General features: G+C 51.2%; 3 protein-coding genes across 32 annotated transcripts in view; 2 read left to right on the top strand and 1 right to left on the bottom strand.

Annotated features, from left to right (window-relative positions):
• Positions 1-3,600, top strand: part of PPIP5K1 (diphosphoinositol pentakisphosphate kinase 1) — a 46,361-nt gene extending 42,761 nt beyond the window's left edge. For all 23 annotated transcript variants that reach the window (XM_049104267.1, XM_049104255.1, XM_049104259.1 and 20 more), the window contains one exon: positions 1,594-3,600. In XM_049104267.1, the coding sequence (XP_048960224.1) occupies positions 1,594-2,543 (950 nt within the window). In that variant the 3' untranslated portion in view covers positions 2,544-3,600. The remainder of the gene's footprint in view (positions 1-1,593) is intronic.
• A 955-nt stretch (positions 3,601-4,555) lies between these two features.
• On the bottom strand, positions 4,556-25,412 carry MAP1A (microtubule associated protein 1A). 2 transcript variants are annotated; one of them, XM_025472982.3, is made up of 7 exons: positions 25,145-25,412; positions 23,854-23,955; positions 15,467-15,549; positions 15,061-15,201; positions 6,687-14,844; positions 6,313-6,533; positions 4,556-6,113 (listed from the first exon to the last, which is right to left on the bottom strand). In XM_025472982.3, exons 1-7 carry the CDS (start codon positions 25,380-25,382, stop codon positions 5,958-5,960), a joined length of 9,099 nt encoding a protein of 3,032 aa, XP_025328767.1. In that variant the 5' UTR covers positions 25,383-25,412; the 3' UTR covers positions 4,556-5,957. The 2 variants fall into 2 exon arrangements, with proteins under 2 accessions (XP_025328767.1, XP_035565027.1); XM_035709134.2 differs by lacking the exons at positions 23,854-23,955; positions 25,145-25,412 and adding an exon at positions 18,503-19,216.
• A 321-nt stretch (positions 25,413-25,733) lies between these two features.
• TP53BP1 (tumor protein p53 binding protein 1) overlaps positions 25,734-27,328 on the top strand; it is a 97,821-nt gene continuing 96,226 nt past the window's right edge. For 2 of the 7 annotated variants that reach the window (XM_025472987.3, XM_035709136.2), the window contains exon 1: positions 25,770-25,976. The gene's annotated coding sequence lies outside the window, so the exon portion shown is untranslated. The other 5 variants (XR_004810964.2, XR_004810965.2, XM_025472988.3 and 2 more) reach the window with 5 other exon arrangements.

The following is a 27,328-nucleotide window of genomic DNA, read 5'->3' as shown; positions in this document are numbered from 1 at the left end:
TGAGATCATGACCTGAGCCCAAGGCAGACACTTTACCAACTGAGCCACCCAGGTGCCCCTCCTACTTCTGCTGATTTGCCTAAATTAAACTACTTAACTGAATATTAAGGCTACTTCTATTCTTGGGTGAACTCTTTTCTTTTTCATCTTGTGTTTAATCTACTATCAGACCTTTGACTCACCTCTTTGAGGTGTGTAGCCTCATTGGTAAATATTTTCTTTTTTTTTTTTTTTTTTTTTTTTTTTTTTTTTTTTTTGGTAAATATTTTCTTTAGGGTTTGTATGCCCTAAATAGGCCTTGTTGGCTGAAACCATGTTCCTCTTTCTTCTGCTTGAAGCATGCCTCTGTGGTCCTTTACAGAAAAGAGAGAACTGGCATACCCTAAACTAAATGACTGATTCAGCCTTTGTAGGCTCAGGCTTGCCAACTTTCCCAGGTTCTCTTGGATGACAGGATATTCAGATGTCCCCTGTATCCAAAACCTATCATTATTGATATCAGAGTGCTTTAAATATAAAGTTACAGTACCACTAATAAATACATTTATAAAAAGAAAAGTAGATTAGTCCCCTACTAGAGGTCAATGAAGTAGCAGAGATTGGAGTAGGATTTGTCCCACAGAGTAATTGAAGGCTCTAAGCCCTTCATTTTATTACTATAAGTATTTGGGTAATTAATTTTTATGTTGTATATGTCTATAACATTCACAATCCTATACCACTGTGTGTCCCAAGACTTAGAAGGTCTAAACCTTAGATCCATGGATGGATTTCAGGGTAAAGTCTTTGAACTCTAGGAATTATTTATGAAGATTAGTGTGAATATCCAGATGTACATTTTTCTGGGAAGATAGTCCATGACTGTCATTAGAATTTCAAAGGGTTCAGTGACCCCCCAGAAAGGTTAATTAAGAATCTGCCATTTAGAGATTCCATGGCAGTCCTCCATTTTCAGGTAATTTTCCTTCCTTCTGTTCTCATTCACAAGATTTTTCTACATTCTCCTGCTTAATTATCTCTTGGGCCATAAACAATGATTACCTTTGCCCCAGAAATATGTTGATTGCTTTAAAGAAATGATTATTAACAAAAGATGTACATCAGATTTAATTGGGAGTGTTTCAACAAAATACAGTGCCCTCATTCCCTCTTCACCCCACACATTTACCCTAAACCTACAGAATTAGAATCTCCAGTAATAGAACCTAGAAATTTGTATTTTTAAAAAATATCCCATAATTTTGATACATACCCTTAATTATGAGCCACTGGGATACACCATGGTATGTTTCCAAAGTAGGAATGACCATGGGAATTCACAGAGTTGGGGTGGGGGTACATTTGTGAAAGAACTGGATGAAGTGGGTCTCAGTACTCTCTCTTGAAGTCTTAGAAGTACCTTAGTGCTCCTGTATACTCCTGTCATGTACATTAGGCCAGAACAACAGTTCCTGAGCTGTGCTAATTGAGCAAGTCTTTGTACAGCTTAGGAAGAATTCAGACTGTCTTTCCTCAAGACCATTTGAGCTTTATACATAAATAGAGCCTACTCTTCCAGCTTGCCTGACTTGGTCTCCTGACTTTATTTTACAGATAGCAGTGGCCCTTCCAGCACTGTGTCCAGTGCTGGTCCTTCCTCCCCCACTGCAGTGGATGGTAACTGTCCTTTTGGCTTTAGTGATCAACCTTCTGTAAGTTCACACATGATTGAAGAACATCAAGGCCTTGGGATGCTCCCCAGGAATGGAGAACAAGAGCTCCCCATTGAAGGGGTGCAAGAGCCTTTTGAACCAAGCCAATCTTCACAGGAACCACCTGTGGAAACCAGCCAGCCATGCCAGGAGGTTGTTGAGGAGATCAGCCAGCCATGCCAGGAGGTCCCTGACATCAGCCAGCCATGCCAGGACATCCCTGAAGAGGTCAGCCAGCCTTGTCAAGAGGTCCCTGACATTGGCCAACCATGCCAGGAGAACCATGACAGTGTTAACCAGATATGCCAGGAGGTCCCTCAGATCCACCAGCCATGCCAGAAGGCGAGCCAACTGTGCCAGAAAATGTCTGAGGATGCTTGCCAGCTTTGCCAGAAGAACCCTGAGAAGGTCAGCCAGCCATCCCTGGATGTCCCCGTGGAGGTTGGCAGGCTGGCCCATGGGTTCCCTGTAGGGGTTCGTGACCTGGTCCAGGAAATCCATGTGGAAGTTGGCAGGCCAGCCCAAGAGACCCCTGAAGAGTTCAGCCAGCCATGCCAGGAATTCTTTGTAGAGGTTGGCAGGCTGGCCCAAGAGGCTTCTGCAATCAATCTATTATCTCAGGACATTCCTGAGGTTGATAAACCATCCCAAGAGTTCCCTGGGGAGGATGATCTGCAGGTCCAGGAAGTCCCTGAGATTAATCAGCAGTCCTGGGTGGTCCCTGAGGTTATTGACCAGCTGCCTGGAGAGGATATTCCCCAAGCCCAGTATCTATCTAGTGATCCAAACCCTCAGAGCCAGTCTTTGGCCCATGACCAGTACTCACCCCTCCCACCAGCAACATGTGATTAATCATGTTCTCATTAGTGGTAAAACACTATACCAGCTATTTGAGCTAGCAACTTTTTCTGTTGGCTAACTCACCTGCCATTGTAAGACCTTGGATCTCACCAGAGGTGTCTGAGGAGCAGTCCTCTTGGCATGAAGCCAAGAACTGTGCCAGAGCTGGGCTTGGGAAGGAGCCAATTTTGTGTTCAAAGCAGCCATTGACTCCTCACATGGCCATTAGATTTGAATAGGATTTCCATCAAGGGGTAGGCAGATCTCTCATTACTCATCCTCCTCTGAGCATCCCAGGAAATTCCAGATTGTTGAAGGAAATGCCACTTAACTGCTGAAGACACCATCTGGGGACAGACAGCAAGTACAAAAGGGTCCTCCAAGATCTTCACTTCTCTGGGGAAATATTCACAACTTCACAAGGTACCCTTAGACCATATGTGCATTCAGGAGAACTCTTGTCTTTGCTAGCACTCCTCAGGTGGGTCTGTCTGAAATGTCTGAGAAAAAAGAGTCCCCTTCCCAAACAAACATCCATTGTGGCCACTAATCTAATCTTTAAATTGGGCTTGTGGGTGTTTTATATATCATCCCAGGTACCCCCTCTGCTCCAGTCCTGTTCCTCTGGGCAATAGCTCCAGGGTAAAAATAGATATTAGACTGCTGTGAAAATTTAAGAGTAACTACTTAAAATGCTCTGGGAGTTCTTGGCCAATCTGTGAAGCTGGACCTCTTTTTGTTGTGGGGCTACTTGGCTTAAGAGATGATATAGTAGAGAAAATCAGGTTGTATTTTAAGCAATCAGCAGAGATCAATATTGTATAGACATGAGGAAAGATTATATATATTTCTGTAGTAGTGCCAGGGACAGACTGGCCAAAGACCAAACACTCCAGGGTCCCCAGAAAGTTTGTCCTTTTATCATAGTGTCTTTAGGGTCAGGTGTGATTATGAAGCTTTTCCCAAAGATATGGGGATGGGAATGGGCATGGGTAGCAGGAGTAATGCAGTCACTGGAGTGGGGTGGCCAGAACATTATGAGTGCTCAATAAATATGAAATAATAAGAATGGTGATGGTGGTGATGATGTTCTTGTGAATTCAAGAATTCACTATAAATCTAGAAATCCATCACGTCTATGACTGAATTGATCTGAACCCGTCAAAAGCTGCTGTAGTTGAATGAGAAGGGATTATAAAATAAAGAGATCAGGCATCCTAGGAGGTCCCTATGGCAGTCAGCCCACCATCCCAAAATGTCTTCAATGAGTAGTGTTAGGGAGAGACTTTCTCTGTGAAGCACCAGTTGGATACTTGCTTTCTCACCAGATCCTTGGAATCACACTCTTAATTTTTCACTCTGATGCTTTAGAGTAATTGGCAGGAGGAGCTGATATAGAGGGGTTATGGTTTTTCTTTACCTCATTGACATTTAAATTGGGAAAGCCCAGAACCCTGGGAGGGCTGGAATATCCCCTTCCCCATATATTTACATTCACAACTTGGCCTCTCTTGATATACCCAGGACTATAAAGGGTTTCCCTTCAGGGCAAAATCCAGCATTTACTCAGTGGAAGTCCTAACTGCACTGGTGAGTGCTCTTTACAACCTCAACAGGCTCTGGATCTCTTAGGGCTTCTCAACTCTTTGCCTCTTTGGTGTTCCCTTACCCGGGGTATCTAATGCTGGTTGTTCAGTCCACAGCTCTTGACCCCAAAGTATGCTGATTCTCTTCCCAGAACCCCTGCCCCTCTTCCCCCCCCCAAACCAAATGTATCTCCCCACTCTAGGTCCCTCTTCCTCATACTCCAGTGTTCTCATTTTCAGAAATTATGCTGGCTCCCCATATCTTTTTCTCCCTTCATCCATCCTGTTTTTTGGCTTCCCTAGGTCCTGGAGTTGCTTCCAGTTTTCAAAGACATTGAGATAAATGACAATGCTGGGAGAAGCAGAGAGGTAGAAGCCAAGGCCCAGCAACTAAGCAATGTGTAGAGTCAGAAAAAGCCTAAGCAGCACCACAGCATCTGTAATGAACTTGATTTTATTGTTAGAGTTGGAGGCGGCTCCATTACAGCAGCTGGGAACTATAGCAGGGAAGTGTGGGGAGGAGCAGAGCACAGCGGCACGGGGAGGGTGGGAGCTAGGAAGAACACAGGCCGGCTCATTTTGGTTTCCACACAGTCATTTGGCAGAGAAGCCGAGCCCTGACAAGCGTCTGGATTTCTCAGTCTGGTAGTAGTCTGGCAGGGCTGCTCATTGGCTTGCTTGGGGAGAGGTCCTCTCCTGGGGTGGTTTTTCAGCCTGTTTTCATCTTACTCAGTAGGAGGTCAGCTTTAGCTCAGCTTCGTCTCCTTCTTCCCTTCCTCCCTCTCATTTTCCCCAAGTTCTCTGGCATGGCCTCTACCTCCCAGATCCTCTGTCCAAGAGTTTGGGGCTGGAAAGGCAGCCAGTGTTCCCATTTCAGCTGCAGGATGGCATAGTGGAATGTTGGGGGAGTCACACATTGCTAGGGTGTCAAATGTTGGGATGTCAGGCAGTGGCTTATTTTTAACCCATTACACACCAGGCCACAGCAGATGACCACATGCAGAGAAGCCAAGCAAGGGGATGAAAAGGGATGAGGATACTTGGAATGGGTGGGTGAAAACTTCAAAAGGTCAGGGAGCTTGGAAGAATTCTGGGATTGGGGCTGGGCTCTCCTTGCCCCTTTGTGCTGCCCAATAGGCCTGGTCTGGGCACAGCTCTGGGATGTGAATGGTATGAAGCAGGGGCTGGAAGGATAAGCAACTTTCTTCTCTCACCAGTCTATTGGTCAAAAGAGCTTCAAGTTTTGGATTGAGACATTCAGATATGGAGGGAAGCAGTGGGACAGTGTAGCAGCGGCATACCCCTAGACCCCTGCTGGAACCCAGACCCTGGTGGGTAAGAGAATGGGAAATGGAGGAAAGGGCGCAGCTCTGGGCACCTCACTGACAGAATCCTGCCCCCAGGTCACATAAATTACTACTGGAGATCCTTCCTTAGGATGCTAAATAAATAAAGAGGTCCCTGGGTTGGGGATATGATCTCCCTCCATGAGGGAGTAGGTTGCTGAGACCCATCCTTACTCCCCATCCAATTCTAACACTTGGTAGTGTTAGGAGAGGGTGTTACTCCAGGGTTCTCAGGCATAAGATGATCTCCTATCCTAATTTTGTACCCTCCTATCCTCTCCCTGTTGCCTTTGGTTTTGAAACTCCTCTCGGGTATGGATGAGGGGGAGGGTCAACCCCTCTATTTAGCCCAGCCCAAGTTCCCACAATAAGACATCCTGTCCCCTGTCTCCCCCACCCCAGCTCCCATGTCCCTCAACCCCAAAGGACTCAGCAATAGCCATTCTCTAAGGGAGCTGGGGGAGCAGATCCTTGGGGAAAGGAGAATGGTTCTTTCAGAACTCAATCTTGCAGGCTGGGAAGGACTCATCCTGCATGACCACGGTGCTGCTGCTGGCCAGGACTAGGACGTTCAGTTGTTGCTGCTGCTCATGAGTCTGCTGGTACCACTCACGAGTCACCTCTGTGTCATGAGTAGGGATTAGAGTCACCTAGGAGGGAGATAAGAAATGCCTGATGTGACAACGTGAAAGGAAGTGAGGAGGATGGGACATCATGCCTGATGGTCTAGGAAGTAGTCCCACTGCCCATAGTAAAGGTTCAGTCCTTTTATGAATAGAGATTGTGTTCCACCATTGCCTCTAAGTAAGCTTTAACTAGGCCTCCTCTTTGGCATCCCTTGCCACTCACCTGAAGATTCTCCCCCCACTGGGCCTTGCCCTCCAGCAGTGCATCCAGCACAGCCCGGCTCGGCTCGCCATTGACAGGGTCATTCCCACTGACCACATAGTAGGATGCACGCACTCGACGAAAGAAGTCAAGGTCAGCAGTCTTGCCACTGCAATGATTCGGGATATAGGCGAGATCCACGTATACAGGAGGGCCAGAGCCGCCCTTGGAACCCAAGGCTGCTGTAGAGACAAGCCAGGACTCATTGGAGAGGTAAAGTAGAGAATACTTTTAGCAATCTTCTTCCTTCCACAATCCCTCCTACTCCTGGAGTCTCTGACCAGCCACACCCAACCTCAACCCACCGTCTCTCCCACTTTTCATGTTATACTTACCTGGTCCTGTTTTGAGTCCATTGACTAGGCCTTTGGACATAGGGCTGTGTCCATCCTTTTCTTCTGCTGGGGTGACCTGGCTTGGAGTGCTGCGTGGTCGGGGTGGGACCCGGGATGCGCGATCTGCAGGCCCTTTACCAGGAGTGGGTGAGCGTTTTCCCCGAAGATCCAGACGCCGGGCAGGAGATGCTGGCTTGGCTCTGCTAGGGGCCCTGCGCCCTACTCTCCCCTGTGCCTTCTCCTTCTCCCGTAGCTTTTCTACCCTTCCAGATTCTGAACTGAGCCCCTCAGGGTCAGCCATGCACACATCAGGGCGAGGAGGGGATGGGCGAGGGTCTGGTTGAGGGATAGGGGGTGGGTCATGGCCAGGCCTGGGATGGTGAGTTCCACTGACCCCCCCAGCTTTGTCCACAGGCAGGAAGTCCCCATCTTCATCTGAGTCGAGGGCTGCCTCAGCTGTGATGGATGGACACTCCTCAGTTTCTGGTGGAACATCAGAATCTGATTGTGAGGAGCCTGAGTCACTGGCTGATGTTGGAGGTGTCTCATCAGCCACAGGGCATGGACCCCCTGTGGTCCCTGGGCCCCCTGCCCGGCGCCGCCCCCCTTTCCCAATTAGCCGAGCTTCTTCAGTTGAGAGGTCACCTTCATCTGTGGATCGGGACAGAGGTGGGTTCAGAAAGGATGGGGAGAGTTCCTCAGGGTGGGGCCGGGGCTCAGCAGCACATCCTTGGGGCCCAGCCTCAGTCTCAGGGGAGACACTTCTGGGTTGGCCTCCAGAAGCCCCTCCTGGGCACAGTGGCTGCTCAGGGGAAAGCAGTGTGTCAGGCCGGGAACTCCTCTCGGCTCCCTCAGGCCAGTCCCCACGTTCCCAGGCAGGGCAGGTCTCAACTGCTTCTTCCTCAGCCTTGGCCAGGGCAGGGCCTGGGGGTTTAGGGCTGGTTTCAGGGCCATTGGTAGCACAATCCGCAGAGGGACTCTGGGAAGGGCTTGGCATCTTGGTGGGGGCTCCTGTGCATTCCAGGCGACAGGGCAGAGTGCTATCATCCACGTCTCCAGGCAAGCTTGGAGCTGGAGCTGGGGCCAAGTCCAGTGAAGCTGGAGGTGCTGGGCTCAGAGGAGTGACGTCCCAGAGGCTGTGGGCAGCTGGTTCCATTCCTGGTACCAGCTCTCCAGAGCCCCGTTCTGCAGCCTCCAGGCCAGGAGGGAAGTGTTCAGCCACACTTGAAATCACAGGTGTGGTGGCTTCAGAGGAGGAGCCTTCAGACAGGACTGGTGAAGCAGGTCGTGGCAGACTAGAGAGGAGAGGGGCCCCAGGAGAGCTGGGTGATGGGAGCTGGGGCAGTGAAGAGTCCAGGCTGGGGGCCTTGGTCACTTCTAGGTACTCATCATGCCGGACTCTGGTGGGGGGCCCTGGAGCCAGAGCCAGAGCTCTGTCCCCAGAGAAGGCGAGGGAGCCACAGGGTGCCGAGCGGGGTTCAGCAGGAGAGGGCAGCTGTGGGGGAGCTGGCTGCAATGAGGAGAAACCAAAGGCTGAAGCAGGGAAGTCCAGGCTGGGTCGGGCAGGACCCAGGTGTGAGTCCAAGGTAGGGCTGGCATGTGCCTCACTTTCAGGCCACAATGTGGGGGGCCCTGCAGAAATGGGGTGAGGGGGACTTGGGGACTGGGGCTCTTTCTCTGGCTGTTCCCGAGCTCCCTTCTCCAGCTCTGAGTCACTAGTGCTGTCATCCCAGTGACCCTGGCCTGACTCCTTGGGAGATGGGGTTCTCCTATCTGGGCTACAGCTCAGGATATTACCATTCAGAGGGGGGCTTGGGCCTTTGCTCAGGGGGATAGGAACACGGGGGGGCACTGCAGGTGGGGTAAGGCTGGGCTCCACACTTGGCCCTGGCTCAGGCTCCTGCCTGGGGGGTAAAGTGGGTCCTGCCAGTGCTGCATAGCTAAAGGTTGGAGTGTCAGATTGGAGACTCTTGGGCGAGACAGGGGATGAAAGTTCCTTCTCTGCAGATGGGTTTCGGCCAGCAGCCTCCTCCTTGGCTGAGATGCGTGGGGGCCAATCCCCAGCTGCTCCAAGTGGAGGCTCTCTAGTGGGGCATGCAGGGCCAAGCCCAGTAAGCATCATCTGCTCATAGATGTCTGCATACTGAAAACTTCTCTCATCAGGATAGGGTGTGGGTTCTCTCTGCTCAGGCTCCATCTGCTCAGGCTCCTTGGTGGCATGGCTCTCGATGGCTTCTGGGACCTTGGAGCTTTGAGGGCTGCTGCCAGGAACTCCAGCTCCACCTTCTTCCTCCCTTTCCCCTTCAGCCTTGCGGTAGTCCTTCCCCAAGGGAGAATATGGCCCACCTTCCAACTCAGCTGCTGCCTCCTGCACTGCAGCCACCACACTGTCATACTCATTTGTGCCCCAGGAGAAGGGCGCAGGAGTGTGTGGTTCTGGGGCAGGTGTGGGAGGAGCTGGAGCTGGGGAGAGGGGTACAGGGGGCAGGGGTCTGTCCTTGGGTACCCATGGTGGGATGTCAGCCAGCCACGAGGGGGTGGCGGGTTCAGTCCTCATGGATGGCATGGGCTCAGACTCTGCGATAGGGCTTTCTTGTCCCGGGGCTGGAGAAACCCTCTGTCCAACCATCTCAGGTGGGGAGGCTGGAGGAGAGATGATCTCAAAAGGGGAGCGGGTCAGCTTGTCCTCTTCCTCTGGTGGCAGCCCAACTGGTGACTCAGCAAGCCAGCGCTCCACTTCCAGCCCCTTCTGTGGTGAGGGCTCCTGGAAACCCTTGAAGTCTGAGACCCAGGGGCTCTGGGGCGTGTGCTCCAATGGGGGCACTTCTTGTTCATCATCTGGTCCTTCATCAAGGAAAGTGCTCTCCCGCTCTTCTGTGTACCGTGGCCGGGCACCCTGGCCATCCAACTCATGAGGAAACCAGACCTTGCGCTCACAGCTCAGGTCCCTCCAGTACGTGTCCTGTTCCAGGCCCACATCCTCTCTGCTCCTCCAGTACCTGTCCTCCTGCTCAGGAGATGTGTCCTCCCATGTCTGGGCAGGCTCTTTCTGTTCTCCAGCTGGCTCCCCTCTGGACGGAGAGGTTTCTTGCCACTCCTGGACCACACCCTGCTCCTTCCAGTACTTCTCTTCCTGATCCTGGACCTTGTCCTGCGCTGGGCTCTCTTCTAGACCCAGAGCTTTGGTCTTCTCTAGCACAGCTTCTTCCTTCTGTTGGACAGCCTCAGCTTTTTCTGGAGATTTTTCCTCTAGGACCTTCTCCTTTGGTTTCATGGTTTTATCCTCCTGCACTGGGCTCTCCTGCTCCTGAGTTTTGTCCTTGTCCTCCAAAGCTTTATCTTTCTGTTCAACAGCCTTAATGTTTGGTTCCAGGGCTTCATCTTTCTGTCCTAAGGCCCAGTATTTTTGTTCTAAGGCCTCATCCTTCTTTTCCAAGGCCTCATCCTCCTGTCCTTGAGCCTTGCCTTTTTGTTCCAAGTCTGTGTCTTTTTGTTCTAAAGTCTTATCCTTCAGTGCATGAGCCTTGTCCTTTTGTTCAAGGACTTCATCTGTCTGTCCTAAGGCCTTGCCCTTCAGTTCAGGGACCTTGTCCTCTGGAGTCTTATCTTTGTATTCAATATCTCTGACTTTTTGTTCTAAAGTTTCATCTTTTTCTTCTGGGATCTTGTCCTCCTCTGCCAGAACCTTGTCTTTTTGTTCTAAGTGTTCATCTTTTAGTTCCAGGGCCTTGTCTTTCTGTTCCAGGAGGACTGTGTCCCTTTGTTCTAAGTCTCTGCCTTTTTGTTCTAAAGCCTTATCCTGCTGTTCTATGGCCTTGTTCTTTTCTTCCAGAGCCTTATCTTTCTGACCAATGGTCGTATCCTTTTGCTCTACAAAAATATCCTTCTGCTCCAGAGTTTTGTCCTGCTGTAAGACTTCATCTTTTGGTTCAGGTGCCTTGTCCCTCTGGTCTGGTGTTCTGTCTTTCAACTCTGGAGCTTTACTTTCCCACTCCATGGCAATGCCCTCCATGGCAGGGCTTGGCAAAGATTCAGAACTCTTGGTGAGGGAGCTATCAGGTGTCAGAATGTGCTCACCAGGGCTTGTGATCACACCAGGAGAGTGCTTCCCATCTCCCAACAATGTAGAATGAAAGAAGGGGGGGCGGGTGGGTAATTTTCCATCAGGGCTATGATCTGTGATGCCTGCCAAAGCAGTGGTCTCATCTGTGGGAGGCAACACTGTGGCTGCACAGGGTTCTGGAATAGATGCAGGCACTAGGTGGTGAGAGATGTCCTCAGCCTGCATCAGAGGCCCCTTTTCTTCCTTTCCAAGGCTTAGTTCCCCAAACTGGAGGGTGCCAAGGCTTTCTGGAGAGAGCTGCTTAGAAGAGATATCCAGAGAGGTCTCCTTGCTGGGACTCTCTTCTGAGAGAGAAAGTGACTGGGTGTCTTCTGGAGATACCTCTGGCCAAAGGCCTTTGTGTAGGTGCTGCTCTGTCAGGCCACAGGCAGACCTGGGGGTGGCTTCTTGGTTGCCTGTGTCTGGAGAGACCACACTGAGTACAGACACGGACTCTGCATCTTCAGGGGAGAGGCTTTGGTCAGGAAATTGGAGCACCTCACCTTTCTGAGTTTCACCAGGTTCTTGCAGTGATGTTCTCAAATCTCTGGGAAGGACTTCTGTTCCCAGAATTGGGCCTGTGGGCTCTCCTGCCTCCACAGTCTCAAAGACTATTGCTTTGTCCTGTTCTGGCAACAGTTGGATAGTACAGCCTGTATGTCCCCCAACAATGCTGACAGGTGCTTCCTGGGCATGGGGGCTCCTGGGAGGAGGTATCTTAACCTCCTCCACTAGTGTGACCTCTTTAGGCCCTGGCTTAACTATCTGCTCTGTAGCATCTTCCTTACCCACACCTAGTGTACATCTAGTTCCTTCCCAGGAGCCTGCTTCCTGAAAGTCTTGGGGCTCAGACTTTTCTTCCACTGGGGACTGATGAAAGGGTGTGTGGGTGGCACTTGGTGGGCCAGATGGTGGAGGCGAGGCCATCTTCACTGTGCTATCATCTGGGCTGAGGCAGCGTTCCTCTGCTTCTCCAAGGACTGGTTCCCCTGGATGTAGAGTATGCCCAGGGGCACCAAATATTGGGGCTCCATATTGACTGGGAAGTTTCTCAGACATCTCTACATTTGTGGTCTCCTCCTCTTCCTCTTCCACGGCTTTCTCTCCAGGCAAGCCTCTCCCTAGAATCTCTCCTTTCTTCTCTGACTCCCCAGTCACAGAGAAATCCTCACAGGGTGGTGATTTGAAGCCTTTGTCTTCTTCCAGTGAGGAGGTGGGTGAGATAGTACCAGCTGATGGCACATAATCCAAGCCCTGAGTGGCTTCAGTGCGGGATGAGGGGATGCTTGTGACTGTGTCAAGCAGCAAGGAGCTCTTGCCTGTCTCCTCTGTCTGGGGAGCTGTGAGTGAAGCCACAGACTGATCTTCAGCCACAGATGTGGCAAAGGAAGAAAGCTTGTCGCACTCAGTGATTGAGGTGGCCGAGGACACGTGTTCCTCTTCAGCCAAAGGGGCAGCCACCATGTTGGGGGGGTAGGTGAGTTCAGTCTCTGGTGCTCCATAGCCTTTGCTGGAGGTGGCAGGAACAGCACTGTCCGTAGGCTGGCTAGCCTCAAAGGGGCCAGGACCATCAGGCCCAGGGAGGTCATATGTACTTGTAGGAAATCTAGGCGGAGCTGGGCGCTCCTCTGGCTCATCATGAATCTCCTCATCTGAGATGGTCTGCTCTGTCTCTGAGTAGCCAGGGATTGTTTCATCCTGGATGTAAGAGACATGCTCAGTGGCTCCTGCAGGTGTGGCCAGACTGCTTAGGAATGATGAGGTCTCCTTTTCAGGAGCCTTGCCCTGGAGTCCTACCTCCCGGCCCCCAAGGGCCTCCCTGCCCCTTGGAGTTGCCTTCAAGGCTTCCTGCATATGTTTTTGGTAAAAATCTTCAGCCTTCGTCTCTTCCTCTTCCTCCTCATCTGAAGGGTGCAACTCCTCCATTTCTTCTAACTCAGCTTTCTCTATCACATCCTCCTTTACCTCGGGTTCACTTTCCTCTCTAGCTTCTGTTCTATCAGGGAGCACCTCTGCTTCCTTTGGCTTCTTTTCCTCCCAGGTATCTTTCTCTTCCTCTGTCTCAGCCCCTGAGTCTGGGCCTCTATCCTTGCCACCTTGTTCTTCAGGGATGTCTGGGACAACCTCTCTCTCCTTCATTATAAGCTCTTCTTGTTCCAGCCCTGGGACAGAAGGTGGTATCCCCTGGCCAGTTGTACGTGGGGGTCCCTCCTCTGCAGTGTCTGGAGGGAGTGGTTTCTCCCCTAGTCCTGTGTCCCTTTGTTCAGCCAGCAACCCCCTCTCCTCCCGCTTCATCTCCTCAAAGTCCTGTGTGAGGTCCTCTGGTGAAGACAGAGCTAGCTCCCTGTGCCCACTGACTGTTGAGGGTGGTGCAGCCCCCTTCTGGGCTGGGGGTGTCCGGGGCTCAGAGGACAGCTCCTTCTCTGCACGGGCAACCCGACTCTTGTCCATTTTGACCCTGCCAGGGGCCTTGGCTTTGTACAGGGTCTTACGCACCTCAGGGGTAAAGGGCTTCAGGTCTGGCTTGGAAATTTTCTTGACCTCAGGTTTAGTATCTTTCCTCTTCTCTTCCTTCTTGGCATCCTTCTTCTCCTCCTTCCTTCCTTCATCCTTCTTGAGCTCCTTCCTCTCCTTCTTGATCTCTTTTTTCTCTTTGTCTTTTTTCTCTTCCAACTTTGATATCTTTTCTTTCAGGTGCTTCTTCCCCACTTTGTCTTTTATCAGTTTTCGCTTCTCTGCCTTCAGTGCCTCACTCGACTCTGTCCTCACCCTCTCAGGCTTGGCAGGCTTCTCTGGGGGCTTCTCAGATGACTCTTTTACTTTTTTCTCTGTTTTGGCTAACTCCTTGGCCAGTTCTGAGCGGGCTTCCTTGGCTCCCTCTTCGGCCACCTCCTCCCGTTTGGCCAGCTTGCTCACAGCTGTCTTGGCGGTGGCCTTGAGGCTCTCCTTGCTGTCAGCCCGCTGTTTGATTTTGCTAGGTTTGAGATTGGCAGGCACAGCACCAGAGGCTAAGTCCTTTTGTGTAGCCACAGGGTACCGCAGGAAGTCCAGGTGCCGAAGCTTTTCCAGGCCTTCCAAGATCTTGTTCTGGGGAGCATTCCCTGGAAAAAGCACACGTACAATTTTCTCAGTGGGGTTGGCTGGTAGCCAGACCACTAGAGCAGTGATAGAGGTCAGGTAGGGCACGGAGATCTCAGCCTCTTTCCCATTAGCTAGCACAATGCCTGTCTTAGCTTTACTATTGCCTGCCCACTTTTGCATGAGAAACTGCATCTCCTTGCTGTCCTTGACAGGATTGAGGACATACATGTCCAGCCGGCCCACACCCATCTTATGGAAGAGGGTCAGTGGCTCAATGGTGTTGCTGACCACACGATATAGAGGTTCAGCCTGGATGCCCAGACGGTTTAGGTGTTGCAGAGTGAGGCAGGCCTCCTCAATGCTGCGCTTGGCTTTCCGGGAGGCATCAGGCAGCCTCAGTTTATCCGGCACGTTGAAGAAAACAACTCCAAGCTCAGGGGAGATGAGGTTCTTCACCCAGTCACTGTAGCTGCTAGAGCCCTGGGACTGCTCCTCCTCCAATTCTGCCACTTTGCGCTGTAGGAGTCCATTGATACCTGGCAGGTTGTCTGCCCCGATGTGTGTGAGCAGCACTGAGTCAATGCGGTCCAGGTGCCGCACCAGCTTCCAGAAGCAGGACTTGCGATCAGAACCACCATCCACCAAGATGTTGAAACCGTTGACGGCAAAGAGGGCAGAGTCTCCGCGGCCACCAGGGAAGATGTAGCAGCAAGGTTTGGAGAGCTTGAGGAAGCCCCCTGAGGTGGGGGGCTCTAGCAGGTCAAAGGGAGATGGCACATCCACAGTCTCAGAGACATATTCGGAGAACTCAGCCACACCATCCATGGTGGGCAGTGTGGGCTCAGGGTTTAGTCGAAGGTGCAGGGTCTCTTGGGAACTGGATAGTCCCAGGTGGCTCCAATCACCCTCCCCTAAGCAGGAAACAGTGAGGAAGGCCTGGATCCCAGGGTCTCTATTGCTGAGCAATTGGGCAATCTAGAAGAATGGGAGATGAAAGGCTGATTAGGCCAGGTAGAAACCTGGGGTTTGTCTTAACCTTAGATTCAATCTGTTAGTCTCCACCTCTTCGTGAGGGGATTTCCTCCTACCTTTCTGCCAGAGTTCCCTCTGGTCAAGCAACATGAGATTTTTCCCATTCTTGGATCCCTCTCCATATTCCATTCCTACCAGATACACAGATGTGGAACTTACCTCTGGGTTGTGAAGGACCTGGGCAAAGTTTTGATAAGAGTAGGTGCCACTCTGTAGGATGAGGTCTCCTCCAGGCTCTAAACTTTGTCCACTCAAGATCAGTAGTTTGTGAGCTGATGGACTGCTAAGGAGATGGTGAAGCTAGAATGGAAAGACAAGAGTGGTCACAGATGTAGGAAACCCAGGGAAAGGGCACTGGATGTTCCTGTTTCCCCTCAGTACTGCAAGGACACATTCCCCACTGGTAGGCCCACAACATCTCCAGTGTGGGGCTGGGGATCATAAGGCAGCTTAGATGGTTTGAAGCCAAGTCCAGGAATTCTTGGCCTTATAGCAGTAGTACTGGCAGGGGTGGGTTACAGCTTGTCAGCAAGCTCTCGTGGCAAGGCTCAGGCCCTGGTCTTACCTCAGAGCTGATGCTTTCGGCACTGGGGTTTACCAGGATGATGGTCTCTAGGATCTCACTCTGGTGGGAGAGGGTCCTCTGGCCTGAGGGAGGGAGAGATGTAGGATTTTGTATTGAAGAGAGTGGGTATAGACGGAAAGGGAGACATTGTGTGGGGCAGGAGAGAAAAGAATGTACTATCAGAAAATCGGGCTGAGGGGCGAGAACCCAGCTATGCTTAGATCCTGCCACTTTGGATACTGCTGAGTAAGATCTAGGAACTGGCTCCTCCAGCCCTTCCCTTTCAGGGTTTCCTCCTCCCCTCTCCCACACTGGCAGTCTTCTCACTCCCTTCATCTGCCACACCCTCTGCCTGCTCAGTCTGGTACCCCCACCCCCTCTGCCTGGACCTTCTGCCTCAGGCTGCCCTATTGACAAGAAGCTTTTGTCCCTCTCGAGCACTAAGCTCCTGGTGCTGCCTGGGGATGGGGGGCTCAGCGGAGGGAGGGCTCTGGGGATCATGATCCTCTCAGCTCTCTCTTCTCACTAGCCTGCCCCTGCCCTGGGCTTTCATGCCAGCAGAATGCCTGGAAATAAGGACATAGACGCTTCTTTGCAATGTCTACAGACTCCCCATCCCCCTTTCCATCCCCTATCCAAGGCCAGAATTCTCATTCCAAAAGACTCGGTTTCTATCTATCTAAAACTTTGGGGTTTTACAATTAGAAACAGGACTCTAATTTCTCGTTCTGTTTTGTACTTCCGCAGAGGCCAAGTCTGCACTTACAAACATGTACACAATCATCAAAGGTTTCACAGCTCCCTCTCCCCACCCCACCTCCATATTCCCAGCTGCAAGAGAGGCCTGCTCCACGGCCCCAAGCCCCACCCCTTGTGAACAGTTTCTTCTCTCCTCCTTGCCCCTCTCCTCTGGGCCCTCTGCCATGGAGACAGCGGCAGGCCACAAACTGGAGTTGGGGGGCCGCAGACAAGAAACAAGGAAAGAGAGACTCAGTGTTTCCCAGGCCACAGAGAAAGACAAGGCAGCCTCAAATCCCCTATCGACTTCCCTTCTTCGGACTCACAGGAAACACCAAGCAGTGTAGCCAAGAAAGAAAGTGGCAGGTCCAAAGATTCTAAAGAAGGAGGATGCTGCCCTTCCTAACTGCAGTGCCCCGTGGAATTACCTTGCAAACAGAGTTTAATACATGGCCTGGGGAGTGGGCCGCCTTGAAGATATTGGTGGGAAAGTTCATAATCTGTCCCCTACACCCTCTTCTGGGACCCAGCTCTCTCCTCTTCCTGGGGCTTGGACTAGAGAGGCCTAGGACCAGGGCCTTTGCTAAAACGGAGAGCCCTAGCACCAGGATCCAGCAGCTCTGGCAGCAGGGGCCTGCACTTGCAGCTGTGGATGGTGACCTCAGGGACAGTGGGTGGGGCCCAGGAGGAGTTCAAGGGTTCTCTTCTATGAACTTGGGAACTGAGGGAAGCTTTGAGGTCAGTTCAGAGGATGAGCACCACCTCAGAGACAGTCCAGAGCAAGGCTTGGGCAGGTGAGGGGTATCAAGGTTCAGGGAAGGGCCAGGCTAGCTGGAGGCCAGTCAGAGACATAGGCAATTCCTACCCTCCCCACAGCATATAAGCACAGGGCCACACACTGAAGCCAGGAGGGTCTGAAGAGAAGTATCTGCGGTACAGACTGATCTTTCTAGCTACTACTCTTCCTCCCTCCATGCCTCACAGTCCCCACAGTCACAGTATAACCACTAGACCTCTCTGATCCCAGTTCTCTTCCTGGCAAAAGACCCTATTTCTCACCCATGTGCTCTCCAATTCTGACTGGCAACTACATGGTCTATATTCTGCACCTCTCCTCTTGAGGTCTGGGAGAAAGCCCTATTTCTTCTGCCCCCCTAGCAATCCCACTGAAGGAATTGACTTGTTTTTCCTTTTCCTATGTAAAGGACTTCTGGGGGGGGGGGCACTTCCCCTCGGCCAGTGATGGGGTGGAAGTGGGCTGGGGTGCTGAGGCTGAGCAGGCAGGAGGGCAGGTGTCTCCGCAGTGAGGCAGAAGGGGAGGGGGGGCCGCTTGGGCAGCTGCAGTATGCCGCAGTGTGTGAGTGTGTGTGAGTGTGCGCGCTGAGCTCAGACTCCAGCTCCGCCCCCACCCCCCACCCCAGCATGACAAGTCATTTTCTTGGCTGCCTCTGCATGGGGGGTGAGAAGGGGGGGACGCAGAGAGGGAGAAGAAACTGGCGCCTCTGTTCCAGAGCCCCCATCTTGGGAAGAGAAGCCGAGATTGGGTGGGGGTGGGGCTGAGACTTGGAACCTGTGGGGTTGACAGGACTGGGAATGCAGGGCAGCTGCTGGGGAGGGAATGCTCTCAATCTCCGGAGTGGCCTCACAATCTCCAGAGGGAGCCAAAAGCGGGGGCTTAGAATCCTGGTCTCAAGCTGGTTGCAGGAAATGGGAAGCGGGGAGCCCACAGCAAATAGGTTGGTCTGCAAAGAGGCGCATGCCACGTCTCAATGACCCTCTTTTCCCTTTTTTTTTCCCACAGTGTCCCCCACCTTCCCTTACTTGGCAAAAACTCGCTATCCTGCTCACCCTCAGCATAGGAGCAGCTGAGCAATCCAGCAGCTGACACGAAGAGACCCTCCCATTAGGCGCATTCCCATAACATCCGCCTTTCCTTCAGATTCTTCTGCCTTTGCTCAAAGACATAACCCTCAAACTCCTCCAGCACCGCGGCCTGCCAGGCAGAGCCAGTGACACCACCCTCTGCTGCTGCCCCTAGACCAGTGTCTCTCAACCCAGCCCAGCCCGAGAGGTGGACTGTCACAGTCCCGGACCCCACTGGCCTCCACCTGGTCCTGGGTCCAGGCTGACCCCACAGCAAGTACCGTTCATCATCTCTCTCGGTTCCCACACACACCTTGCCCATCCTGCTGGGCTAATTTCAAACACACCAGATTAGGCATCACAACTCCTTTTCCTGTTACCCCTATTGCAGCAACCCCCAGCCCCCCATGCAAAGCCCTCTGGTTAGGTTCTTACCCTGGGGTGTGGGCGGGAGCCCCTCATGGAGGCTGCAGCTCCGGCCTCAGCCGGCAGCTTCAGGGAAGAGTCTGCCGCACTTGGGGTGGGAGTGGGGGGGGCGCTTGATGGGGAGGGCGGTGCCTGGGCGGGGAAGAGGGGCTGGTCCATGACGAGGCACTGGAGACTTAACTGTTTCTTTGCCCTCATAATGTCAGTGTGCCGGTGCTTCTGTTTGACTCTGGGGGGCCGATGAGTTGTCTAGCATCTCAAAGAGCCTGGGTGGTCTCCAATGGCCCACAGGGCTCTTCTACCCCCAGCGCTGTTTAGTCAAGAAATACTCTTTTAGCATCAGCCAAAAGACCAAAGCCCTGTGCTATGGCACACTGCAGGGATACAGGAGGTATGGGCTGCCTGGGCCCTCCCCCTTCCCTCAGGAACCATCTGCCGCCTCTCCCCTCAGACCCAGGGAATGACCTTCAATTTCTGGAGGAACTGGAGACAGAGGGGGTAGGGACTGCAAGAATGAAGAGTGAGGGGGACTGCTTGAGATGAAGGCTGGGGATGGGGCTGTGTTGAGCTATGTGGGCTTCTGAGCCACAGCTGCAGATACCAGGGGAGGAGAAATAAGTCTCATTTTAGATTGCAGGGTAGGTTGAAATTCTGGAGTGGACACATGGTCCCTAGCCCATTTGGGTTGGGGCACAGGGACCCTGGGAGCTGCATGTAGTTCTATGCCAATGCAACACGGCACAGTAGCCATACTTGGAATTCTTGGGTCATTGAATGTAAAGAGTCTGGGCGCTTTCTGCTTTTCAGTGAAAGAGTTAACAGGGACTGAGGAGGATCATCAGGGCCCCAGGCCCAAGCAAGATTTTATTACTATAGGCCAATTATTAAGTGCAACATAAAGTACTCTTTGGGTTAAAAAAAAATCTCATGACTTTGTGGGGTATTGGGTCCCTGTGCTCTCCTTGTTTCTGTACTTTTCTATTTCTCTCTGATATCTCTTTCTTATACTATCTTAATCCTTCCAATGTTGGCTCTGTTTCCTAGTCTCTACCTCTGTCTCAGGACTCAAAAGAATCCAAGGGAGAGCTCTAGCACACAGGTGTAACCTGGTGATGCTCATGCTCCCACAGAATCCTTCCTTGCCCTCTTCCCTTCCACCAACCATCGGAGTCCTGGCCAACCCCTAATGTCTTCCACACATTGACATCCACCCACTCAAACCCCAGCACCAGCCCCACCCTTGCCCCAGTCTGCCAAGAGCTGCCTTTGAAGGTCAGAGAAGCCAAAATAGTCTCTGCACTCAGCATCCTCCATCCCCCCCTTAACTGTAGCCAGAGGAGAGGAGGAGCTGAGTCACCAGAACTGGGAGGGGGGAGGAGGGAGAACAGAGGAGGAGGAATCCTTGCTCAGATCCGGAGATGCAAAGCAGCAACATGGCAACAGCCCCATTTGGATGGAGGAGGCCATCTGCAGAGATACACAACACAAACCAGGCTGAGTTCTGAGCATCACAAAAGGAAAACACTTCCCTTCTGCGACTTCATATTTCTTATTTCTCCCCACCTCAAACCTTCTATCTCCTACCTGCTTTCTAGGGCTCTCTAGAGTGTGTTAAGAGGGAAACTTGAGTAGACATTTGGCTTGAGAACAAAATCACATTTCCCAGCCTAGTGCAGAGCCCACCCTTCTTCTCAGCTGCTCCCCCCAAGGGTCACACCCTGGGCATGGTTCCAACTCACACTGAAGTTTTCCTTCAGCCTTCATCCTCTGAACAGCCACTCACCACAACTGACCCTCCACCTGCTGTGCTCCTAGGCTCTGATGCCTTGAAATGGTGAGATGCCAAAGGGAAAGAGGCCTGAGCTCAGACACAAAATGTGAGCAGAAGTCCTGGATTTGAGACCTGTCTCTACCATTTTATTAATCATGCTGTAAAACAAGCCACTTAACCTCTCTGAAAGCTTGCTTCCTGGACTATAAAAAATGAGTATAATGTTAATACCATCCTCTAATAATGCAGGGAGGAATGAATGGCATAAAAGATGAAAAAGTGCTCCATTCCTAGAATCCTAAGCCTTCACTGTACAAATGCCATTAGAAGTCTATCTTCCTTTTGTGGAAGATTTATGATCAGGGAAATCCTAAATCAGAATCTCAGACCAGACCAACTCTAGCCATACCCTTAGTTCTTAGGTAAATCCAGAATTGGAGATGCCTGCAGGAAGGGCCTTAAAATACTATTTACATTTGCTGCTTTCCTATTTCAGATAGCAATGGAGACCTCAAGTTGTAGGGGCCAATGAGCTACTATATTAAAACAGAATGGGGGCACCTGGGTGGCTCACTGGTTGAGCATCTGCCTCCGCTCAGGTCCTGATCCCGGGGTCCTAGGATCGAGACCCACATCAGGCTCCCCACAGGAAGCCTGCTTCTCCCTCTGCCTGTGTCTCTGCCTTTCTCTCTGTGTCTCCCATGAATAAATAAACAAAATCTTAAAAAGGAAAAAAAAAAAAAAACAGAATGGCTTTCCTGTTTGCAGAAGTAACAGAACTACCACCTTCAGAGCACATCAGTGGTAAGGAAGAGTCACACAGAAGGCCTATAAACTGGTCCTTCAGTGTGTTTTTTAGAGTCTTAAAAAATCAATCATGACTTATAAATTATGAAAGTCTCTCCCTTTCCTATAGGTACCCAATAGTAGAAGTATCAGAGTGTTGTTTAAACTCAGTTTTCCAGGGCATCTAGGTGGCTCAGTGGGTTAAGTGTTTGCCTTTGGCTCAGGTCATGATCTCAGAGTTCCAGGGATCCAGCCCTGCTTCAGGCTCCTCACTCAGCAGGGAGTCTGCTTCTCCCTCTCCCCTTCCCCCTGCTCATACATACTTTCTCTCTTAGATAAATAAATGAATTTTTTTTAAACCTCAGTATTACACTGTCCTATTAGTTTCTGGCTTTGTTTTAAAATGCTTAGAAGCTCCAGATTGTCTGCAGGATTTAGAAAGGAAGATTCCAAGTCACCATAGGGGTCTATCTGGCACAAAATTCACCTGGTAAAGCCTTTACCGGATTTGACCACTAGAAGGAGCTGGGCCACTGACTCTCCATCAGTGGGTCCTTCCGTTTCTGTGTTCCAGGGAGTGAGGAGTGGATAGTGGATAGGAATGATTGCACTTGCCCTGACACCATAGGATACATGTTTGTCACCTTTCTCAGCTTTTTGTCTCATGGTTGAGAAGTGAGAAGGTATTGGCCAAGCCTATGGGGTGGGCAAAAGGATTAAGTCATAACATACTATATACCCTTGAGCCCACCCCAGCAGCCTGGTTCCCCTTGCCTCTCTTCAAATAGGAGGGCGGGGCAGTGTCTGCAGCTGCTCTGGACTGACTGTTGTTTGTGGGGACAGCTGAAAGAGGAGCCAGCAGGGGTGGGGCTGTGGCTGTCTTGAGCCCTGTGGGTTTTTCCAGGAAATTCTCCACCGTTCTCCAGGGACATAGACAGGCCACCATGAAAATGTCCAAACCTAAAAAAAAATCAATATGCTAAAAGAAGCCCTGTTCTTGGGAGTATTGCCCTATGCTCCTGGGGGACACTATGGCAAAACCCTTTGATTAAAAAAAGGTCAAGTAGGTGTTTTTTTTTTTTTTTAAGATTTTATTTATTTATTCATGAGAGACACAGAGAGAAAGGCAGAGACATAGGCAGGCTCCCCTCCTGCAGGGAGCCTGATGAGGGACTCGATCAATGGACCTGGGATCACACCTTGAGTCAAAGGCAGATAGATGCTCAACTGCTGAGCCACCCAAGCGTCCCAAGTAGGTATTTACATATCAGTGCTTATTTCTGGGAGATGCCTAAGGGTAACTATGCATCTCTTTGTATCTTCCCAAGGATCCCCGCATGTCAATCTGAAGAATGGCTAGCATTTTGGTTTAAGTTCTGTTCATTCTTACACCATCCCAGAAAGCAGCCTAGTCTTAAGTTTCTGTAGTCCAGAGGACAAAGTTAGAGAAGTCAGTGTGAATTGTTAACATCAGCAGATACCCCCCAAATTTCAATTCACTCATTAATTCCACCTGCTGTCATCCAGCTTGCACCAGAGACCCTAGGAGTAATAAATTGCAAAACCGTCGATTTTCAATCATCAGTGCTAATGTAGGAAGCCGTGAAATAAATAATCCTAAACATAATGCAGTGTCGAAGCAGCGAGTGGCTAGCTTCACAGGAAGCCAGTCACATCAAGGAGATGCCAGCTTCACATTTTTTAAAATGTTGCACATATTCCTAGGATAATGGAACATTAGTCATGTTAACTCTTTCATATCCTCTCTCTAGGAGCATCCCTAGAGGATTCAGTGATCAGGGAAATGACTAAAGCTGTGGCACTTAGCAGGAGGAGTATGAAGAGAAGGGGAGGTGATTATCCACTACACTGGATAATTGAGAACCATCTGTATAACATACAGTGTCAGTCACTTGGTGGCAGTGACTGTTGAGTTGGTTGGATTTTATATTTCATAAAGGCACTAGGACGTGGATTGGTGTGTCAGCATGATACCGATATCATGACCAGATGCCCAACACTTTTATAATGGGATATAGGACTTTCTGCAGTCTCCTCACAGATATGGATGGAATGATAGCTCCTAAAATATTTTCTCAAATTTCTAACCAATTTCTCCCACCCAGCAGAATGGGAAACTGAATCCTGCAAACTGATCTCAGAGCCAAACCTCAGAGTGTGACTAGCTCTTGTAGGAGCAAATCTAGGAGACCCTGCTTCCACCCTGGATTTGATGGTGCTCATCAGCCTTTGGTACCAGGATTCTGCTATGCTCTGGAGATCTGTTGGCTGAACCAAAGTCAAAGGAGCAACCAGAAATCCTAAAACCTGGAGTCCAAGGAAAGGTTGCTAAGCAAGGATCTGGGAAGGTGACTGGGGGACTCAAAGGTCTCTATAAAGGGAAGCAAGGAGGCTAGGATAAAAAAATAAAAATAAAAAAAGGAGGCTAGGATATACAGAAAGAGGCACACAAAAAGAGTGGATTTTTTGTGTGGGAGATGATTAATCACTCAAGAGAAGGATCTAATTCCCTTAGTACATGTCAACAGCTGTCCGTAAACCACCCTCTTCTCAGGTAGAAATTCTGCTTCCCAGGCTCCCTCCACTATTATACCATCTGTCTGCAAAGGGTACTGGGTATACAAGGATAGCTTTGGAGCTTTGCAGCTTTCCCCTCAAGAGTCCTTTCCTTCTGCCCAACCCAAACCTCCCACAAAGCCAGCTCTGCCAGGGAGGCTAGACATCTGTGCTTCTGTAACCAGCCCTCACCCAAAGAACTGAGACAAATGACACTAGTACTAACCTTTGACTTCTGAGGAGAAGTGAGCGAGGTGCCGGGTAATGAAGAGTCTCAATTGTTGGTTCAAGTCAAAGGATGATAAGTCAATGTTCCAGGAGAGAATCCCTGTGAGAGAAAAAGAAATAGGGCTCTAGGTAAGGTCAGTGGAGGTGGATTTAGCAGAATACTTCCAAAGCTCATAGAAGGGGTAAGGACAGGGAGAGGATAATGATCAGCCACACTGACGTCTTTAAGAAAGGTGGATGCTAGGGTGCTTGGGTGGCTCAGTGGTAGAACATCTGCCTTTGGCCCAGGTCATGATCCCAGGGTCTTAGGATCGAGTCCCACGTCAGGCTCCCTGTAGGGAGCCTGCTTCTCCCTCTGCCTATGTCTCTGCCTCTTTCTGTGTGTCTCTCATGAATAAATAAATAAAATCTTAAAAAAAGAAAGAAAGAAGAAAGAAGAAAGAAGAAAGAAAGAAAGAAAGAAAGAAAGAAAGAAAGAAAGGTGGATGCTGCCCATGTCTCTTTCCCATCCTGTACCTTTCTTGATCTTTGCCTCAGCCAGAGAGACAAGGGCAGAGTTTAGGCTAAACCTGATCATTAATGAGTTTGTATGTAGTCATTTTCTTGCAGTTGCCCAGTTGTGATAGAAGTGACACTCAAGGGCCAGTTCCCAGATCCTGGGGGCTGCCTTCCTGGTCTTTACAGCTAAATAGCATTTAGACTCTCCTTCGATGCCCCCTCCTGCCTCCACCCCTCCGAGGCTGGCTTCCACCCGCAGGTGGCTCCGCAGCACTGCGCCACAGACAGGCCACTGGAGAGGGAGGTGAGGACCGAGGAGCTGTGGCCACAAAGGTCACTCTCTTAGGTTTACCGCTGGCACTAGGAGATTTAAGATTTGTCCGTGGCGTCCCGAAAGAACCCTGTTCCTGTTCAGGGACCCCAAAGAAGAAACTAAGGTAGGAACATGGACTCCAGGGGATGGTGAGGACTCTCAGGATATTTGACCGGAAACACTGCGAATGAGAGGAGTGGGGCCAGTGGGGCCCCCGGGGGCTGATCGAGCTCCTCGGCTTCAAGGAGATTGCGGAACGCCGTGGGGTGTGCGGGAGGGATGGGAAAGCGAGATGTTTAGCAGCTAGAGACGATATGGGCGCGCGACGTGAAAGATGCAGGTGACCGGGGCTAATGATTCGGATTAAAGGAAGCGCAGAACTCAGTGCAACCTAGGGATGGAGAACGCAGACGCACGCGGATGGCGGAGAAGCATGGGATGGAGGATGCCCTCAAGCACAGCCAGGACAGCGGCTCACCTTGTTCAAGGTGGGCCCGCACGGCCCTCAGCTGACTCTCGGTACCGATATCACCGATCACGATGAGCAAAGAGTGTTTCCGCAGGTCCCAGCGTGCCGCCGCCCCCGCGGCTCCGGCCTCGCACAGCGGCTCCGCGGGGTCCTCAGGCGGCGGAGCGCCGGGGCTCCGGAGCCCCAGCCCGGGACTTGTCTCCATGGCAACGCCGCTAGGCCGCCGGGGCCCAGCCTCGGTCTCCATGGAAACCCCGTCGGGGCGCCAGGCCGGCCGCGTCCGCGGCGGGGAGAGCGTGCGCGGCTCTTAAAGGCAGGCGGCAGGGCCGGTTCATTGGCCGCTGCCTGTCGGGGGGCGGGGCCCTGGCGCCGCAGGGGCGGGCTCGGGCGGCGAAGCTCCGGCCCTGCGGACGCGGCGGCCGCGGGGTGGTGCTGCCCCCGCCGTCCCCCCTTCCCTTTCCTTAGGGCGCTCCCGCCCCGACTTGGGCAGGGTGGGGCTCTGAGGGAGCGGGTGGAGGGCGAGTCGGTTGCCTCGGCGCCGGAAGAAGCTTCTAGTTAGGATGTTTCCCGGATAAGTACTGTCTGGCGACTCCGCAGCCGCGCCCGCACGGGGGGAGCCATGTTGTCCCTCCTCTCTGGTTCCCAGTGTGTGTCGTTGACTCCATCTGCGCCGGTGTATTGTCATTGTCTGGTACTTTTTTTTTTTTTTTTGGTCTCTGCCTGCCGGGGTCCTAGAGTCCATCCTCGATTCACTTGTCCTCATTGCCCCCAGCCCGGGGAATGCTCAGGAAGGCGGCGCAGGATTGGAGGGACGGAATGACCTTCCAGCCCTGAGTCCCCGGTGAGTTGTTATTCCGAAGATAGTGGTTGGCTGGTCTCCATCCCTGCCGCGTGCAGGACTCCAGTGCAATGAGCTCAGACTGCAGCAAGGGGGATTTGAGTAAAACGCAGGAAAGACCTTCCCAACTACCAGTACTGTGACACAGTGAGTCGGGTAACCTTGGGAGACAGTGGTGTTACTTCCTCCGGGGAATTCTCGAAACAGGAGGGGCGATGTTCGAACCGAAGAGGGCTGACCTGTTCAAAAGCAAGGAACCAGGGGATGGGAAAGAGGACTGGAGGCTGGCACTGTTTTACGACTGACTAGATCATTCTTGTAAAAATCATGTGTATGCTGTGTGCTGTTAAGTCTTCCCTCCCCCGTTCCTCTGTGTCCCCATCACCTACTCTGCACTCCAGCATCTTCTTTTACCCAAGATTCTGAATCATTCTCTACATATATGTATCAGATAGAGAATCTGTCTTTCACGCTTGAGCTCCAGCAGCACTTTTTTTTTTTTTTTTTCCTCTCTCTCTCATTTGCCTTATACTTTGGGGATAGTACAGGGTGGAAAGGAGTACAGTTCCTAATTCTAATCCCCCTCCTCTCGAGGCCCTGAGAAGGATTAGACAGTGACTGCATATTAAGTACCTCACTGCAGCCCTAGTCCTTATCATGGAGCACGTGTGACAGCAAAACAGCCAGTCCATTCTGCAGTCAGCTTGGAATGCCCCTACTTGAAAACTAATATCTGTCAGTTTTATCTCAGTTTTTAAAAATGGATATGGCCCTGAAAATCCTTTTCGTAGCAGAGAAGGAGAAATAAAGAGTACTAGCAGAACATTAGATGGTGGTGGTGCTTCACCTTATATGACACATGAAGCCATGTTCTGCTACATCTCCTGCCCACCATTTGCAGATCTGAAAATGGCAAAGCTTGGAGAGATGTGCAGGCCTTCTCTTCCGCAATCAGACAAGAGTGCCACGGGAGGCAGAAAGCCAGAATAGGTTGTAGGGAGAAGGGGACAGTTTCCATAGCAACTGTAGAGATGAGGTCTTTAACTAGCACCCGGCCTTGGTATAAGGGTCAGCTGCAGTTAACCACAGGCTCTGCTTTCAAGTCTGACAAAGAGGCTAGACAATAGATCTGAATGGTATAGGGAGGGACCACACACTGATCAGATGATAAGGGCACAAATTCAGGTCTATGATCTCAGGCCCTGCTGGAATTAGGTTTTGTTAATTACAGCTGTAACAGCAGACTATGATGATACTAAAATTGCACATATATGCTCGATGAGCATTCAGCAGGCTGTTCTTTTAAAAGCAGAAAATGTCATAGAAAGATTGACTGCAGGTATCTCTTAATTACC

The sequence above is a fragment of the Canis lupus genome, chromosome 30, assembly GCF_003254725.2.
Source record: "Canis lupus dingo isolate Sandy chromosome 30, ASM325472v2, whole genome shotgun sequence".
Taxonomy (NCBI): Eukaryota; Metazoa; Chordata; class Mammalia; order Carnivora; family Canidae; genus Canis; species Canis lupus.
The sequence above is the reverse complement of the archived record's forward strand: the minus strand, read 5'-3'. Positions and strand labels throughout refer to the sequence as shown.

Bases quoted from the DNA above. Each gene is read 5' to 3' on its own strand.
- MAP1A (XM_025472982.3), bottom strand. From the start codon at position 25,382: ATGGAGACCGAGGCTGGGCCCCGGCGGCCTAGCGGCGTTGCCATGGAG. The intron at 6,534-6,686 runs GTAAGTATAACA...TTGTCTCTACAG, and splicing joins TGGACTCAAAACAGGACCAG to CAGCCTTGGGTTCCAAGGGC. The intron at 6,114-6,312 runs GTGAGTGGCAAG...TCTCCCTCCTAG, and splicing joins AGTGGGGGGAGAATCTTCAG to GTGACTCTAATCCCTACTCA.